The sequence below is a fragment of the Octopus sinensis genome, linkage group LG5 (genome assembly GCF_006345805.1).
Source record: "Octopus sinensis linkage group LG5, ASM634580v1, whole genome shotgun sequence".
In the NCBI taxonomy this organism is placed as follows: domain Eukaryota; kingdom Metazoa; phylum Mollusca; class Cephalopoda; order Octopoda; family Octopodidae; genus Octopus; species Octopus sinensis.
In genome coordinates, this window is record NC_043001.1 from 133,534,877 (window position 1) to 133,553,779 (window position 18,903).

Consider the following 18,903-nt stretch of genomic DNA (forward strand, 5'->3'; position numbering starts at 1 on the left):
CCAGTTATGTAACCACAATGAATTATCTTTACGTCTTCACTTGCAAAACCAGAAGATCATATATATATATATATTATATATATATATATATATATACATATATATATATATATATTATATATGTATGTATATATATGTATGTATATATATGTATGTATATATATGTATGTATATATATGTATGTATATATATGTATGTATATATATGTATGTATATATATATGTATATATATATATGTATATATATATATGTATATATATGTATGTATGTATGTAAGGTGGGCTTCTACACAGTTTTTGTCTACTAAATTCCCTCACTATGCATTGGTTGATTTGAGGTCACAGTCAAAGACACTTGCTCAAGATTCCTGGCAGTGGAACTGAACCTGAGACCAAATGGTTTCAAAGCAAGTTCCTTAAAAAATAATCAGTAAATCTTAAATATATTCCATAAGTAATAATTTTAATGGATTACCAAAAAAATTTTTTTAAATAAAATAAAAAAAAGACAGTAAAGATAGCCATTGTCTTAGTTTTGACATTTCTGTGAGAAAGTATAAATCCTCCTCTTCTCAGCTAAACTATTAGAAATAGTTGTCAGTAGAAGCATTTATTAAACAATTAAAAGACATATTTCACAAACAGTCTCTGATGAATAATTGATAATCAGGGATTATCTTCAATAGTGATTTTGTTAAGTAATTAATACAACTAAATATTAGCCAAAAATTCCTTTGTTTATCATTAAACTTTATTTCTTTATGTAGATATATTGCATTTGTTTAAGTAATTACAAGTAGTCACCGGACTGGAAAAAAAAACACAAGTATTTGACACAATTTCTTCACAAAAACGAAGACCACCAATGCTGAAGTCATGTAAGAAGATTGTTCTGCCACAAAAAAATACTTCAAGGTTTAAACATCTTAAAATAATGTGGGCAAGAACAAGATAACAAGTTTGTTTTAAAATATTTTTTCAGCAGGGAAGTACAAACATGAGATTGAAAACATTAGAAAAATACAGTTTGAAAATATATTACAATAAATAATAATACATGTAGGCAGGATAGCAGACAAAATAAATATTTTATGAAAGGGCAAAATGATCAGAATAATAAACTTTCCTCTCTTGGACGAAAACACAATATTAGACTGGTTTACGCTATGATGTACATCATGATATACACTGTGATATACTTTAGAATGTACAGTAAGATGTACATTATGATGTACACTATTATGTACACTATGATATGTCATATGATGTACTGTGTGATGTACACTATGACATACATGATGATGTGTCACAAGGTGTACAGAAAAAAAACTATCATTTGATGTACATTATGGTGAATAGCAAGATGTATGATGTACACTATACTATGTTACACAGTATGACATTCCGTATGAGATGAACGGTGATATACATCGGATATTCAACATGAGCGATGTCCCTAAACAATAAAAGTATCAGAATGTTGCAATTTCGCAAATGACAAAGATATTTGAATCAAAAGAATTGTTCATCATCAGATTTTTCCTCATTATACATTCTTTATTTGCATTCCAATTGTGATACTTTTTTTCTTTAGATAGCTTCTTTTTTTTTAATTTAATTTCAAGCCATTTAGTTAAAACTATCCCCAACTCCTTCATTTTGGGTTATATGCTGGTTTAAACACAAACCATTCAGTGAGAATACCTGCAATTGGTTCCCATAAGCAATAAGGTAGATGTGAGTAGAGAAAAGGTATCAAGCGTGATAGAAAGCCTCTGTAGTAAATTTGTTTGGGTTCTGGTGAAAGCAGGCCATCAATCATAGCTTCATATACTGGAGAGAAGTCACTGGATAATGTGCTGTCAGTATCTGAAAATAACCAAGACAAAATTTTGATGAAATCCTTCCTTCTCATATACAGTTTCTATTCTTTATGACATTCACATTCATTCAACAACCACAATTACCACACTGTGCCAACAACTTTGCCAGTTTAATTTATTAACAACTAGCAGCATAGCCCGGCATTGACCGGGTATGTAAGAGCCCCTGGAGCAGACATGATGCTCGCTGTGAATTTTAAAAAAATTCCTGCCAATTTGTGAAAGATATTGTCGAAAATATGTCATCTTGAATTTGAACGCGATTTCCCAAAATGGCATGATTTTATCGATTTTTTCTGCTGGTAAGGTATTGCATGGAAAACTAACGTCAGAATTAAGTTTCTTAGGGTAACATTAAGCTTCACCATGAGTTTGGTGAAAATCGATTGCAAGTTGCGAAAACTACAACAGAAAATGTGTTGCAAATAAAAAGCTTAGATTCTCGACCCCATGTCGAATTTATCAATTTTTTTCAGAACTGGGGGAACTTTTCAAAATTTTCGCTGCGTTAGTTTTGAATTATGACATTGGGCTATGTGTGTGTCAAGTTTCATCAGAATCGGTTGAAAGCCGTGGTCAGGGTGAGGGTACAACCTGACAGACACACAGACACACAGACAGACAAACTGCCGTTTATATAGAGAGAGATTTTAACTTTCTGCAGCTCAGTACCTCACAGTTTGTTGGGTACTCTTGGCTCTATAGGTACCTGATATGGAGATAATTAAAAACTACCATGAGCAAATCCTTAAGTTGCTGCCTGTTGTTACTGTTAGTGTTTCTGCTGCTGTTGCTGTTGCTGTTGCTGTTGAGCGAACGGTCTTTGTCCCAGAGCTCGCAAGATGGGAGAAGTCCAAAACGTGGTCCTTTGCTATTCGTAAGACCCGCAGAAGGAGAAAACAGGTCACCCCCCCCCCCCCGACACCGAGAGCATCGACGGATCTGCTGCTGCTGCTGTTGTTGCTGCTACTACTACTGCTACTATTGATATGATTTCTCACATGGATTTTGCTGTTGTTACTTCTGTTGCTGTTGCTGCCGTTGTTGTTGTTGTTGTTGTTGTTGTTGTTGTTGTTGTTGTTGTTGTTGTGTTGTTGTTGTTGTTGTTGTGTTGTTGTTGTGTTGTTGTTGTTGTTGTTGATGATGATGATGATGATGATGATGATGATGATGATGATGATGATGATGAAGCAGCAGCAGCAGCAGCAGCAGCTGAAAGTTTGACATCTAACTTATGAATAAGATGGGAGTTCTTGAAAGTATATGATATCAATGTTGACATCTGCTCCAGTTGCTAAATTCAGGCAGTTGATTGATTGTATTTTAAGTGCAAACATATTAAAGCTTGAGAGAATATCAGGAAATGTTTACATTTCATCTAGGCATAGGAGCGGCTGTGTGGTAAGTAGCTTATGTACCTCACTACTGTGAATCCTATAGATGTTATCAGTGTCAATGATTTGATTCCATCTTCCATCATCTAGTGGATTTCATTATTGATCATTGCTTAACCCAGCTGAAACCGGCTCTGGCTCTTTAGTATAAATGTCTTGTTTTCATAAGTTTTGAATTCAAATCTTCCACTAAATCTTAGTCACAATTTATGTTCCTAACACTAGCTTAATGATAATGATGTTATTTTACTAAATTCTTTGTTATATTTAAAATAATTGAGAGAAACACAGAGCATCTCAAAATAAATACAGTAATGAAAGGGTTAACTGATTCCTCTGCCAAAACTTTGCATCCACCATACTGCTTCTCAAAGTTTTTGGTAGGATTCTCATTTAATCTTATCCCTCACTTCAAACCTGTCCAGCTTAGTTAGACCAGCCAAGAGTAAAACTTCTATCATTATAGCACTTTAGGTCACAGTGATATGCAAGCCCCCACTACCACAATCAGGGTGTGAATTATTAGTGGAGTAAACTGATAATTAATTAACCTGAATTCATAAATCCAGATCTGATGACCTGAAAGTTTCCCATATCATCATCATCATCATCATCGTTTAACGTCCGTTTTCCATGCTAGCATGGGTTGGACGGTTCGACCGGGGATCTGGGAAGCCAGAAGGCTGCACCAGGCTCCGGTCTTATCTGGCAATGTTTCTACAGCTGGATGCCATTCCTAATGCCAACCACTCCGTGAGTGTAGTGGGTGCTTTTTACATGCCACCTGCACTGGTGCCAGGCGAGGCTGGCATCGGCCACAGTCAGATTGGTGCATTTTACGTGCCACCTGCACGGAAGCCAGTCGAGGCGGCACTGTCATTTTGAAATCTCAAATCATGAGTCAATGTCGTTTCATATTCTCAAACTCATGCCAATATTTACTTAAACACAAGGCATTATTTACCTAACTTCTTGGTTTGGCAGAATCATTAGAACATCAGAAAAAATGCTTAACAACATTTGTTCCAATCCTTGATGTTCTGAGTTCACATCCTGTCAAGGTTGACTTTGCCTGTCATTGTGCCAGAGTCAGTAAAATAAAGTGCTAGTCAAGTACTGTAGTCAATGTAATTGGTTAATCCCCACCCCCTGCAAAATTACTGGTCTTGTATAATAATTACTCATGCATGTAACAATGCTTCCTTAAACATGAGGCAATATTCACTTAAACACATGATAATATTTCATGAAAGCACAAACAAACAATATTTCTATAAACAACATTTTTTTTACTAAATATTTTCCCTCAAGTTTCAGATAAGGAAGCTTACTAAACATTTTACCTTAAATCAATATGTGGAGGCGCATTGGCCCAGTGGTTAGGGCAGCGGACTCGCGGTCGTAGGATCATGGTTTCGATTCCCAGACCGGGCGTTGTGAGTGTTTATTGAGCGAAAACACCTAAAAGCTCCACCTAAAAGACAGGGGATGGTGGTGATCCCTGCTGTACTCTTTCACCACAACTTTCTCTCTCACTCTTACTTCCTGTTTCTGTTGTACCTGTATTTCAAAGGGCCAGCCTTGTCACTCTCTGTGTCACGCTGAATATCCCCGAGAACTACGTTAAGGGTACACATGTCTGTGGAGTGCTCAGCCACTTACACATTAATTTCACGAGCAGGCTGTTCCATTGATCGGATCAACCGGAACCCTCATCGTCATAACCGACGGAGTGCTTCCTCACATCAATATGATAAATGTTCTTCTGTATAATTATTATTTGATTATGTTGAAATGAGGCTGCATTACCTAATAGATTCTACTGAAGAAATATGATGGCAAAAATTCTTTCTAGTGTCAGACATATAAAGCAATGTAAATATTAAAAAAAAAGAAGTCATAAAATATTTGATGCTCACATTTTGTGTTGATAAAAAATCCTTCTCTCCCAAAATCTTCCTGTACTTGCTTTGGTGCTTGCTGCCACCATTTTTGAGCCATTTTAACTTTGTCATAAGAAATTATACCTGAAAGAAATAAATATTTTTAGAACTGATGAAACAATTGCAACTAGAAAATTTCTCAAAGGCTTCATCATCATCATCATCATCATCATCATCATCATCGTTTAACGTCCATTTTCCATGCTAGCATGGGTTGGACGGTTCAACTGGGGTCTGGGAAGCCAGGAGGCTGCACCAGGCCCAGTCTGATCTGGTAGTGTTTCTACAGCTGGATGCCCTTCCTAACGCCAACCACTCCGTGAGTGTAGTGGGTGCTTTTTATGTGCCACCTGCACAGGTGCCAGACGAGGCTGGCAAACGGCAACAATCGGATGGTACTTTTTATGTGCCACCGGCTTGGAGAAGACTGACACATGTGACAATAAAACTCCAGAAAACAACAGATTTTTCAAAAAACAACAACATTCTTGATGTCATATTTTTTTTTTTTTTTTACTTGTTTCAGTCATTTGACTGCGGCCATGCTGGAGCACCGCCTTTAGTCGAGCAAATCGACCCCAGGACTTATTCTTTGTAAGCCCAATACTTATTTTATCGGTCTCTTTTGCCGAACCGCTAAGTGACGGGAACGTAAACACACCAGCATCGGTTGTCAAGCAATGCTAGGGGGACAAACACAGACACACACACATACATATATATATACATATATACGACGGGCTTCTTTCAGTTTCCGTCTACCAAATCCACTCACAAGGCACTGGTCGGCCCGGGGCTATAGCAGAAGACACTTGCCCAAGATGCCACGCAGTGGGACTGAACCCAGAACCATGTGGTTGGTTAGCAAGCTACTTACCACACAGCCACTCCTGCGTCTATATAATAACAATTTTATAATGCTTTCTACTATAGGCACAAGGGCTGAAATTTTATTTCAGAGAGAGAGAGAGCTAATCAATTACTAGAAACAGAGTGCTCATCTGGTGCTTATTTTATCAACCCCGAAAAGATGAAATGCAAAGTCAAACTCAGCAAGATTTGAACTCGGAGTGTAAGGCCGAAAGAAATGCTGCTAGCATTCTGTCAGTTCACCCCCTTTAATAAATTTGTAACAATGTACAATTCAATTCAAGCTCTCAACCCTTTAACTGCAAAATTAAATTTAATGGTTATTCCAGTAACTATAAAAAAATTTAAAAAATAGAATTGGCATTTTTCACAAGTCACACTGCCTCAGTAAGTTTGACATTTCAACAAAAATATAGTCTTAAATTTGACATTCTCCAACAAGAAATAGTTTGTTATATAAAATTGTCTTCCACAGTTGAAATTTTGAGTCAGTATACCTGATTTTTGCAGTAATGGAGTTAGCATAATTACAAATATAACTTCGTGAAGATGCATGGCTTAATGGATAGGGTATCTGGCTCAAAATCATAAGGTTGTGAGTTCAATTCCTGGCAGCATGTTATGTCCTTGAGCAAGACACTTTACTTCACTTTGCTCCAGTTCACTCAGCTGGCAAAATTGAGTTGTACCTGTCACTCAAAGGGCCAGCCTTGTCACATTCTGTGTCATGTTGAATCTCCCTGAGAACTATATTAAGGGTATGCATGCCTGTGGAGTGTTTGGCTATTTGCATATTAATTTCATGAGCAGGCTGTTCTGTTGATCAGATCAACTGGATCCCTTATTATCAAAACTGACAGAGTACTATTTTTTTTAATTTTAAGTTTTTAAGTATTACTTCAAATTTAACTAAAGTTGAAAATTTTGATATTCTGGAAAATCAAGATGACTGGGACATCAAGTTTTGGCAGATGAAACTTGGCTTTTACAATAAATTAGATTTTTCTCTCAGTGTAGAATTACACTATCAGTAAATACTTAGTTGGTATTGTTAAGAGTACTTTAACCCTTTGGCATTTAAACTGGCCACATCCAGCTAAAATATTCCACCTTTTTTTGTTCAAACTGGTCAGATATGGTCTCTCACACCTACCCCTATAATGTTATTCTAAAAACAAACAACCACATCATCAAAATCTCAAAGCTACAAGATAATGCATGGCTAATTTAAAATAATGTTAATAAATAAGCATTGTATTTGACAGAGTAGTAAGTATGCTAAAGGGTTAAAATCATCCTTTCTGCAATAGGCACAAGGCATGAAATTCCGTAGGGAGCTGGGCCAGTTGACTACATCAGCTCCAGTACTCAACTGATACTTATTTTACTGATTATAAAAGGATGAAAGGCCAAGTTGATCTCAGAATGTAAAGCCTGAATAAATACAATACCTATTTCTTTACTACCCACAAGGGGCTAAACACAGAGAGGACAAACAAAGACAGACAAACGGATAAGTCGATTACATCCACCCCAGTACGTAACTGGTACTTATTTAATCGACCCTGAAAGGATGAAAGGCAAAGTCGACCTCGGCGGAATTTGAACTCAGAACGTAACGGCAGACGAAATACCGCTAAGCATTTCGCCCGGCGTGCTAACGTTTCTGCCAGCTCTCCACCTTCCCTGAATAAATACAATACCGCTAATCATTTTGTCACCTGAAGAGTACTATATTTTAGCACTGTAATATTTTATTAATATATTGAAAAATCAAAATCAATCAACATCAATGGAAATTGTAGCTATGATACCAGTGCCGGTGATACATAAGAGAACCATCCAAACGTGGCTGTTGCCAGCGCCGCCCCAACTGACCTTGTGCCGGTGGCACATAAAAAGCACCATCCGATTGTGGCCGTTGCCAGCCTCACCTGGCCCCCGTGCCGGTGGCACGTAAAAAGCACCATCCGATTGTGGCCGTTTGCCAGCCTCATCTGGCACCTGTGCTGGTGGCACGTAAAAAGCACCCACTACACTCACGGAGTGGTTGGCATTAGGAAGGGCATCCAGCCGTAGAAACATTGCCAGATCAGACTGGGCCTGGTGCAGCCTTCTGGCTTCCCAGACCCCAGTTGAACCGTCCAACCCATGCTAGCATGGAAAGTGGACGCTAAACGATCATGATGATGATGATGATGATTGAAATGATATTGTTTTATTGTGTTAAAAATTTTGATGTACTTTAGCTGATATATAACTAATGCTTACCTGTCTTATAACCACTGGGTACAATTGTAGACACCTTCACTCCCCATCGTTCATTCTCAGCACGGAGAACTTCTGACAACATGAGGAGAGCAGATTTTGAGCAGCAGTACGCACCCATCAAAGCTACTGGAGCTAATCCAGCATTACTTGATACATTGACAATCCGACCTTGACTTCTGCGGAGTAAAGGAAGGAACTTGCGGCACAACAAGAATGGCCCTCGAAAGTTGACATCCATAATCTTAAGTGAATCATCTGTGGATATTATTTCTGAATTGCCTATGTAGCAAATTCCAGCATTGTTAACTAATCCCCACAAAGCTGGAAGTAGCAAAGATTATAGAGTTAGCCAAAGAAGTGAGTATTCAGAATTATTCTTTACATTGCAACAGAATTTCAATTTGTATTAATTTTACATTGGAATTTCAAACTTTCTTCAGTGTTAACACACACACACACACCTTCTAATAGTAGCTACAGTGGATATTAGTTATTTGGAAGCACTCCGTCGGTTACGACGATGAGGGTTCCGGTTGATCCGAATCAACGGAACAGCCTGCTCGTGAAATTAACGTGTAAGTGGCTGAGCACTCCACAGACATGTGTACCCTTAACGTAGTACTCGGGGATATTCAGCGTGACACAGAGAGTGACAAGGCCGGCCCCTTGAAATACAGGTACAACAGAAACAGGAAGTAAGAGTGAGAGAAAGTTGTGGTGAAAGAGTACAGCAGGGATCACCACCATCCCCTGCCGGAGCCTCGTGGAGCTTTTAGGTGTTTTTGCTCAATAAACACTCACAACGCCCGGTCTGGGAATTGAAACTGCGATTGTATGGCCGCGAGTACGCTGCCCTAACCACTGGGCCATTGCGCCGCCACTATATTAGTTATAATTGTATGGCTACTACATGTAAGTGAAGGCACATGGTTTTAGAATTAGATGAGACTATAAGAATGGTAGCAGGGAAGCTTGCACAGTTTGTAATTGGAATCAATAAATTTAGCAGAATCTACCCTGTTACAAGCAATCAAGCAAGGTGTCTAATTTTAGTATAGCTTACATTCTTCCACCAGCCAGGGTCAGAGGCTTCCAAAAGGGCCAGAAGCTTCCAAAAGGGCCAGAAGCTTCCAAAAGGACCAGAAGCTTCCAAAAGGACCAGAAGCTTCCAAAAGGGCCAGAAGCTTCCAAAAGGGCCAGAAGCTTCCAAAAGGGTAATGAGCACTGCTCTTCATGTAGTTCCACTCTACTCAGCTGTAATAAGTACCACCTGAAAATTGGTGCTGCCGTCTCTCCCTCCACCTCTCACATCCTGGATGCTTTGCTGTATCAAGTTTGGGGGTGTTTATATGTGTTTGCAACTACAAAGGCACCTAAAACAACTACTGAAAGCATGATACAGGCTGTCAAGCGATACCCACTTACAAATAATGACTGGTTGCACCACATGTAACTCGACAAAACTTCTAAATAAATGCCTTATTAACCCTTTCGTTACCAACCCGGCTGAAACCGGCTCTGGCTCTTTAGTACAAATGTCTGGTTTTCAAAAGTTCTGAATTAAAATCCTCTGCCAAACCTTAGTTACAATTTATGTCCCTAACACTAGCTTCTTGATAACGATGTTATTTTACTTAATTCTTTGTTATATTTAAAATAATTGGAAGAAAGACAGAGCATCATCATCATCATCATCATCGTTTAACGTCCGTTCTCCATGCTAGCATGGGTTAGACGGTTCGACCGGGGTTCTGGGAAGCCAGAAGGCTGCACCAGGCTCCAGTCTAATCTGGCAATGTTTCTACAGCTGGATACCCTTCCTAACGCCAACCACTCCGTGAGTGTAGTGGGTGCTTTTTACGTGCCACCTGCACAGGTGCCAGGCAAGGCTGGCAACGGCCACGGTCGGATTGGTGTATTTTATGTGCCACCGGCACGGAAGCCAGTCGAGGCGGTGCAGCCATCGGCCACGAGTCGGATAGTGCTTTTTACGTACCACCAGACCAGGGATCCTGGCTGGTTCAATTCGATTTCGCTCAAAATAAATACAGTAACGAAAGGGTTAAATTTATAATTCATTTGTTTTAAGTTCAAATTCACTGGAAGTGTTTTGTGTCCCAGGGCAAGACACTATTATATTGAGTTGGTACTCTATTTTACAACTTTTAATATGTTAACACTAACTTTATTATCAGTTAACATTGTTCATTTATTGGTGGGGAGCTAGCAGAAATGTTAGCATTCCAGGTGAAATACTTAGAGGTATTTCATCTCTCTTTACGTTTTGAGTTCAAATTTCACTGAGGTCAACTTTGCTTTTTATCCATTTTGGATAATCCCTTCTTGTATATATATATATATATATACAATTTGACGTACAGATTAGTTAATTAATTTTTTCTTGTATATATATATATATATATATATATATATACAATTTGACGTACAGATTATTTAATCAATTTTTTTTTAATGTTCATTTTTCTATGCTAGAATAGTTTGAAAGGGAACAGATTTTGAGATAGGATTTTAAGGCTAGGTGCTTTTCCTTTTACCAGCCCACACTTGTTTTTTCATGTAAGAGATTTTTCTACTCTACAGGTCTTCAAAAGCACTCTGATTAAAGAATACTTGGGAGGCCAGGATACTTGGGGATCAATAGATTCTAAATTAGGGTAGATTACTCACTCTGTGATTGGAGTTAATATATGTAGTAGAGCATGCCCTGCTGTGAGCATTCAGTTGTGGTTTATAGTCTAAGGTTAACTTATACCCTTTCACTCACTAGTATCTGAAGCCTTCAAATGGGTCATAAGTACTGCTCTTTTTTGTCCTCTAAAAAATTTAGGCAAATAAGAAAGCCTTTCTATACTTACATTCTTCTCCTAAAATGTCTTTAATCTTTTCAAATGCATTCTCAACTTGGTTGCAATCTGAGACATCAAGCTGCAAGACATGAAGTCTGGTAGAACACTTTTTCTGCAATGAACAGGCACCTTCACCATCTTTGTACAAACATCCTGCAAACACAATGAATCCCAGCTTGTCAAGTCTCACTGCAAGCCCGTGGCCAAATCCCTGATCACAACCTGAAGGGATAGAAAAAATGTAATTGAATATCTATCTATATAATTGTTATATATGATGCATATATAGACATACATGCATATATATATACATACATATATATATATATATTTAAGTAGTTGAATGAATTATCCTAGTATGGATAATTCGGTTAACCGATACCCGGGTAGCAAATTTACGTCAGAAAGCACGGTTGAAGCTACATGCCAAGGGCAGAAATCACGTGCTTTCGTGTGGAAATTTGTGTGTTTTTTTACTATAGATAAATGAAAGAATGGAGTTGAACAGCGATTTAACAAAATTCCTTTATTCTCGACACATGTTTCAAAGACTGCATATTCCTAATTCCAAAGGAATAAAGGGTGCATTATGCCGTCTTCTCATCAGGAAAGACAAGGAACTTATGTCAGCATCATGACGAACAAAAACTTTTAGATGACTGCCCACACTCCGTGTGGGCAGTCATCTAAAACTTTCCCTTTATATATACACATGTATCTATATATCAGTCAACCATCATAGTAGTTGAATATATTCTTAAGTCCACCATCATTCAACCACGGTTAAGTCCACCATTTTGTCAATTGCAGCAGCTTCCAAGCTTCACCACTAATTCAGTTTTGGTTCAGTAGAAAAATAGTTACATCAAAATATGTCAGACCTCAAGATGGGCAGTAAGGCAGATACTCATCTTCAATTAACATATATATATATATATACAATTTTTTGAATTTTTAAATAAAAGTATACTTTTCTTAGGCTTAAATTATAGAAAAATGCATGAGAAATTCCGAATCATTAGCCGCATTGAACAAAAATGTATAGAAAAAGAGTTATGAGGTAAAGTGTCATGAAGTTTAATGTCAGTAAGTGAGGAAGTAAGCAGTAAAGCCCGAAGCAATAATAATAAAGAATATATTTCTAAAACGGATACTTACATACTAAGGTGGGGAGCTGGCAGAAATATTAGCATTCCAGGTGAAATACTTAGAGGTATTTCGTCTGTCTTTATGTTTTGAGTTCAAATTTCACTGAGGTCAACTTTGACTTTTGTCCATTTTGGATAATCCCTTCTTGTATATATATATATATATATATATACAATTTGACGTACAGATTAGTTGATTAATTTTTTTTTAACTAAACACTTTGAAACTTCCAATACTGGTAGAATATGTCACATAGAACAGGGTTTACTCTTAATGTTTTGACAAAATTTTGTATTTTAGAAGTTATTTCGTCACAAGTTACAGAGTGACAATGGACAAATTCATGTTTGATAAGTGCCAATGCACGAAACTCTCAGCTTTTGACTTACTCCCTAACTTCTGCCGATAATATATATACATATTACATATATATGTAAAAAACTCTCATCACGCAATCGAACCAATGAAAGAGCCTCTACCTGGTCACTTGACATGCTAAAAATAGTAGCCAAAACATCCCCATACCTAAATCACATGCCCATTGTACATAATATCCTAGATTATCCCTAAAAAGAAGGTTTGCAGATGGCTGGAATCTTTGCAGTATCAGGGTTGATTTGGGGCTAAATAACAACATTATAGTAAATTTCTATATTAATACCTGCACGATTTTCACAAAGAAAAAAACAAAAAATTTTATTTTTTGCAAGGAATCAAGTACCTGACCTCCTAATATGGTGCAAATCCCTTATTTTGGTTCAGAAAAAAATTAGGTGAGGGGCTTCCCCCACCAATCCCAGAATCATTGGAAATTTTCTTTTTCGTTGAATGAATTCCTGTGACCTCCTAATATTGCAAAATTAGGTTACTCAAGGTGAACCTGGTAACTGATGGTTTAGAGCCATGATGCAACCAACAACCAGGTAAAAATCCCCGCCATTAATTTGGTGTGGATGGGTAATATCAAATAATTCAATCCCAACATATTTAAATTAAACATGAAAAAATTGAAATATTATCATCACTTACATGGAAAAATTGAAATATTATCTTTCAGTATTTTATAAGGTAAAATCTTAAATTATTAATTGATACATTATTAATTATCTTATAACAGCAATGCCTGGAAAAATCATGGATTATATAGAAAAATGCAAGCATGAAAAGTCATATTCTTAAAATTATAAACCTGGAAAAGTACAGGACAAGTTATTACACCTGTAAAAGTATAGGACAAGCTATTACTTCTAGTAAAGTAAAGAATAAGAAACTTTTTACTTAAAATATTGCAGCTAAAATTAAAATTTGAATATTAAAAATTATTTTATTATAGTTTACAAATAACACTATACTTATTTAAGTAAAATTTGGCTAATCTACTACCTTAAATACAGAAAAAAGTGACTAATTAGACAAACTTACAAATTAGCTGAACAGTTTTGTACAATAAATTTAAAAGATGAGAACTGTAAAGAGTGATAAATTAGAAGAACTGGCATTCTTTGCTGCAATATTTTAAGTAAAAAGTTCCTTATCCTTTACTTTACTTGAAGTAATAGTTTGTCCTATACTTTTACAGGTGTAATAACTTGTCGTGTACTTTTCCAGGTGTATAATCTTAAGAATATTACTTTTCATGCTCGCATTTTTCCATGTAATATATATATACTCTTTACACTTTTACTCTTTTTCTTGTTTCAGTCATTTGACTGCGGCCATGCTGGAGCACCGCCTTTAGTCGAGCAAATCGACCCTCGGGACTTATTCTTTGTAAGCCCAGTACTTATTCTATCGGTCTCTTTTGCCGAACCGCTAAGTGACGGGGACGTAAATACACAAGCATCGGTTGTCAAGCATTGCTAGGGAGACAAACACAGACATACAAACACATACACACACATACATATATATATATATACATATATACGACAGGCTTCTTTCAGTTTCTGTCTACCAAATCCACTCACAAGGCATTGGTCGGCCCGGGGCTATAGCAGAAGACACTTGCCCAAGATGCCATGCAGTGGGACTGAACCCGGAACCATATGGTTGGTTAGCAAGCTACTTATCACACAGCCGACAATATTCGTCGAGGCAGCGAAACCCAGAGTTGAAGCCACGGTTCTGTCCGAGAAGAAGGATATACATATACATATATATATTTACACATATATGTGTGTGTGTGTGTGTGTGTGTTTGTCCCCCACTGCCACTTCACGACCGGTGTTGGTGTATTTACATCCTCGTAACTTAGTTGTTCAGCATAAGAGACCAGTAGGAAAATTACCAGGCTTAAAAAGAAAATGAGTAGTGAGATCTATTATAGTGACTACTTTTTGCTCAAGGCATGCTCCAGCATGGTCGAGTCTGATGATTAAAGCAAGTAAAACATAAAAGAAACGATAAAAGATACACATAAATGTGTGTGTGTGTGTGTGTGTGTGTGCGCACGTGCGTGTGTGTGTGCACACGTGCGTGTGTGTGTGCACACGTGCGTGTGTGTGCATATGTATTTGTGCATGCATGTGTATGACTCATGTACATATGAATATACAATTACAGAGACATACAACCATATACGGGCACAAACAAAACACTTTCCATGGTTGATTGCACACACTTCCCATGTGAAAGAGAAGTGAATACATTTGTATTCATTTTGAGTGGTGGTGTGTATATCGGAATATGGCCAGGCCATTGAGAATACACAACACAAGCTTAAAAGTCTTGTGTGTCAACATACACACACACACAAACACACGTACACACACACACGACATAATTAGTCTTAACCCTTTCGTTACTGTATTTTTTTTTAGATACTCTGTGTTTCTTTCAATTACTTTAAATATAACAAATAATTTAGTAAACTAACTTAGTTAACACTAAGCTGGTGTTAGAAACGTAAATTGTGACTAAGGTTTGGTGGAAGATTTTAATTCAAAACTTATGAAAACAAGACATTTGTATTACAGAGCAAGAGCCAGTTTCAGCCGGGTTGGTAACGAAAGGGTTAAATGGTTGAACTCCTAGAACTCTTAAATGATAACATGTATAAAGTGGGTTAAAAAAAACACCTTTCGATAGAAAAAGGCAACCATAAAGAATGAATTATTTCATGCTCTCCAGAAGCTGTTAAATTCTTATGAAATCAACACACATATATGTATACATATCATATAACCAACCAGGCTATCAGATGTTGTTACACATCACTGGTCGTAATGTGCATTTGCAGTGTTTTAGCCTTCAAATGACACCACCCCGCTGGCAAGGCGAGCTGGCCATCAACCCCCCCCCCCCGATAAAAGGGAGATTAGAGCAATGTGAAATGAAGTGTCTTGCTCAAGACCACAATGCACCACCCAGTCAGGGAACCAAACCTATGATCCAGCAATCATGAGTGCAACAGCCTAACCACTAGGCCACATGTCTTTATATATATATATATATATATATATATATATATATTTCTTTACTACCCACAAAGGGCTAAACATAGAGGGGACAAACAAGGACAGACAAAGTGATTAAGTTGATTACATCGAGCCCAGTGTGAAACTGGTACTTTATTTATCGACCCCGAAAGGATGAAAGGCAAAGTCAACCTCGGCGGAATTTGAACTCAGAACGTAACGACAGACGAAATACTGCTAGGCATTTCACCTGGTGCGCTAACATTTCTGCCAGCTTGCTGCCTTTATATATATATAAAGACCAGAACATCATGGTTACACCAAGGAGTTGAATCATTGGTCTAATTATGGTGTGCTGGTGATCTGATGAGCTAGCATTCTTTATTTGCATTGATTTGTGAAGATACAATTGTATTGTATAATGCATACCATGTTTATTCTTTTACTTGTTTCAGTCATTTGTCTGCAGCCATGCTGGAGCACCGCTTTTAGTATGTATGTATGAATGTATGTATGCAAGCTTGTGTGTTTGTATATGTGTATGTATGTATGCATGTATGTATGCATGTATGCATTTATGTATGTATATATGTGTATATATGTGTATGTATGTATGTATGTATGTATCAATAGACAGACAGACAGACAGACAGACAGACAGACAGACAGATAGATAGATAGATAGACAGACAGACAGACAGACAGACAGACAGACAGACAGACAGACTGACTGACTGACTGACTGACTGACTGACTGATTCATTAAATCTTTAGGCCAAAACAATCCAAAATGAATTACAAATGTGAAAACAGCAACATTTGAAGTTTTGCCTTGTATTTCTTGGATATTTCAGGGTCCCATCCTCTTTGCCTTAACACATAGGAAAATGGGAGTTAGAGAAAAGCTGATAGAAAAAAGCTGGTATCTTTACTCAGATATGCAGAACAGTATAGAAACTTTAGCAGATTGGTGTGATTATTGTAACCAATCTACATCCTGTAGTCCTTGCATGTTGTTTTATTTGTAATTTCATTTGTTATCACAAACTGCTTGACCCAGTCTACTACCGATCCATTCATACACCCATCCACACAACACAATACATACGTACATACATTCATACATACATACATACACACATGCACACACATAAATGCATACATATATAATACATATATATATGTAATACATACATATGTAATGTATACATATATAGGCATAGGAGTGGCTGTGTGGTAAGTATAGGCATAGGAGTGGCTGTGTGGTAAGTAGCTTGCTTACCAACCACATGGTTTCAGGTTCAGTCCCACTGCATGGCACCTTGGGCAAGTGTCTTCTACTATAGCCTCGGGCCGACCAAAGCCTTGTGAGTGGATTTGGTAGATGGAAACTGAAAGAAGCTCGTCGTATATATATATGTATATATATACGTATGTGTGTGTATATGTTTGTGTCTGTGTTTGTCCCCGCAACATTGCTTGACAACCGATGCTGGTGTATTTACATCCCCGTAACTTAGCGGTCTGGCAAAAGAGACTGATAGAGTAAGTACTAGGCTTATAAAGAATAAGTCCTGGGGTCGATTTGCTCGACTAAAAGCGGTGCTCCAGCATGGCCACAGTCAAATGACTGAAACAAGTAAAAGAGTATATATACATATATACACACACACATGCATACAACTGCATATGCATATATAGATAGATATAGATATATACATATTAATACATATATATATATATATGTTTGCGCGTGTGTGTATATATATATGTATATGTATGTTATATATGTACATATACATATATGTATGTGTGTGTGTGTATGTGTGTGTGTGTGTGTATGCAGAGAGTGAGAGAAAGAGAGAGAGAGAGAGATAATGTAATGGATTACCTGTTACAAGTATCGCTTTCTTGTTAATGTTCAGCAACAATTTCCTTATATTCCTGTTAATTAGCAGTAGAATAAGGCCGGCTATAATAAGATGCCTTATGTGTCTTTGTTGGGGCAACAAACTGTTTGATAGCCAGTATATGGCCAAAACGGCAGTTAATTTGATCATAAGACACAACTTGGCCTTAGTCTGGGGCAATTCCAATGCAAGAGAACACAAACACAGGTATAACAATTCCTTCGTCAAGAATAAGCTCTGAAATGTCTCCATGCTTGCTTCATTGTCAACAGATTTTTCTGCTTGGGGACAGGTGCCATCAGCAATTCCTGACAACATGGTGTGTGTCGGAGTGGCTGAATAGGTATTGATTGATTTTGTAATTCACAATTATTGTATGAGATTTAACTTTAAATATTCAGTACTTTAGTAAATTAAGTGAGAGAAGTAGAAATCAGACAGAGATATTGGTGCTGCTTGTTGTTATGACTGTGGTGACCAAACTAGCGATATATATATATCTATAGCAGGAATATATTGCAGCAAGTTTGTTGCTTGTGTATTTCTGTTGGGAGACTAGTTCTGAATGAAACACACGGGCTTCTATATAAATAATTGAGGGCAAATTTTTAAATCTCTTGAAAAAGGAATTCCCCACTCAATTTATCATAGATATATTTTTCCAAGAACAAAAATAACCACGTGTTTGCGTGGTGAATTTTGATCCTGTTACACTGAAAACTGGTGGTGGTGGTGGTGTTTTGGTGGTAGCAGTGGTGATCGTTGTGCTGGTGGTGACAGTGGTGGTAGCAGTGGTGGTGGTGGTGGTGGCAGTGGCGGTGGTGGTGGTAATGGAGGAGATAATGCTGATGATAGTGGTTGTGGCAGTGGTGGTGATGGTGGTATTGACAATGGTGATGTAATAATGGTTATGGTCATTTTTGTGTGTAGCGGTAGTGGTGGTGGTGGTGGTGGTGCAATGATGATTGTGGTGATATTGATGTTGTAGGCGTGATGATGTTGGTGATGGTGGTATAGGTTGTGATTGTATTGGTAGTGGTTGTAATTTTTGTATGATGATGATGATGATGATAACGAGGTGGATGCTTTTGTTTAACGAGTTATTTGTAGTGTGGTGTGGGAAACATACAAAATTGTTGGCAGGAGTGGAGTTAATAAGCAAAGAGGACATTATAATTAATACTTCTTTAATTGTAATCAT

The 18,903-nt window shown here is 37.4% G+C and overlaps 1 protein-coding gene across 1 annotated transcript; it reads right to left on the reverse strand.

Annotated features, from left to right (window-relative positions):
* Positions 1–717: 717 nt before the first annotated feature.
* LOC115212282 (estradiol 17-beta-dehydrogenase 2-like) lies at positions 718–18,302 on the reverse strand. Its single transcript, XM_029781121.2, has 5 exons — positions 17,684–18,302; positions 11,237–11,449; positions 8,361–8,681; positions 5,196–5,303; positions 718–1,868 (listed from the first exon to the last, which is right to left on the reverse strand). Exons 1-5 carry the CDS (start codon positions 18,018–18,020, stop codon positions 1,654–1,656), a joined length of 1,194 nt encoding a protein of 397 aa, XP_029636981.1. The 5' UTR covers positions 18,021–18,302; the 3' UTR covers positions 718–1,653.
* Between the last annotated feature and the right edge of the window lie 601 nt (positions 18,303–18,903).

Coding starts and splice junctions, on each gene's coding strand:
- LOC115212282 (XM_029781121.2), bottom strand. CDS start 18,020: ATGTTGTCAGGAATTGCTGATGGCACCTGTCCCCAAGCAGAAAAATCT. Junction 5,304..8,360: donor ACCCAGTGGTTATAAGACAG/GTAAGCATTAGT, acceptor TATTTCTTTCAG/GTATAATTTCTTATGACAAA. Junction 1,869..5,195: donor ATTTTTTATCAACACAAAAT/GTGAGCATCAAA, acceptor GGTTATTTTCAG/ATACTGACAGCACATTATCC.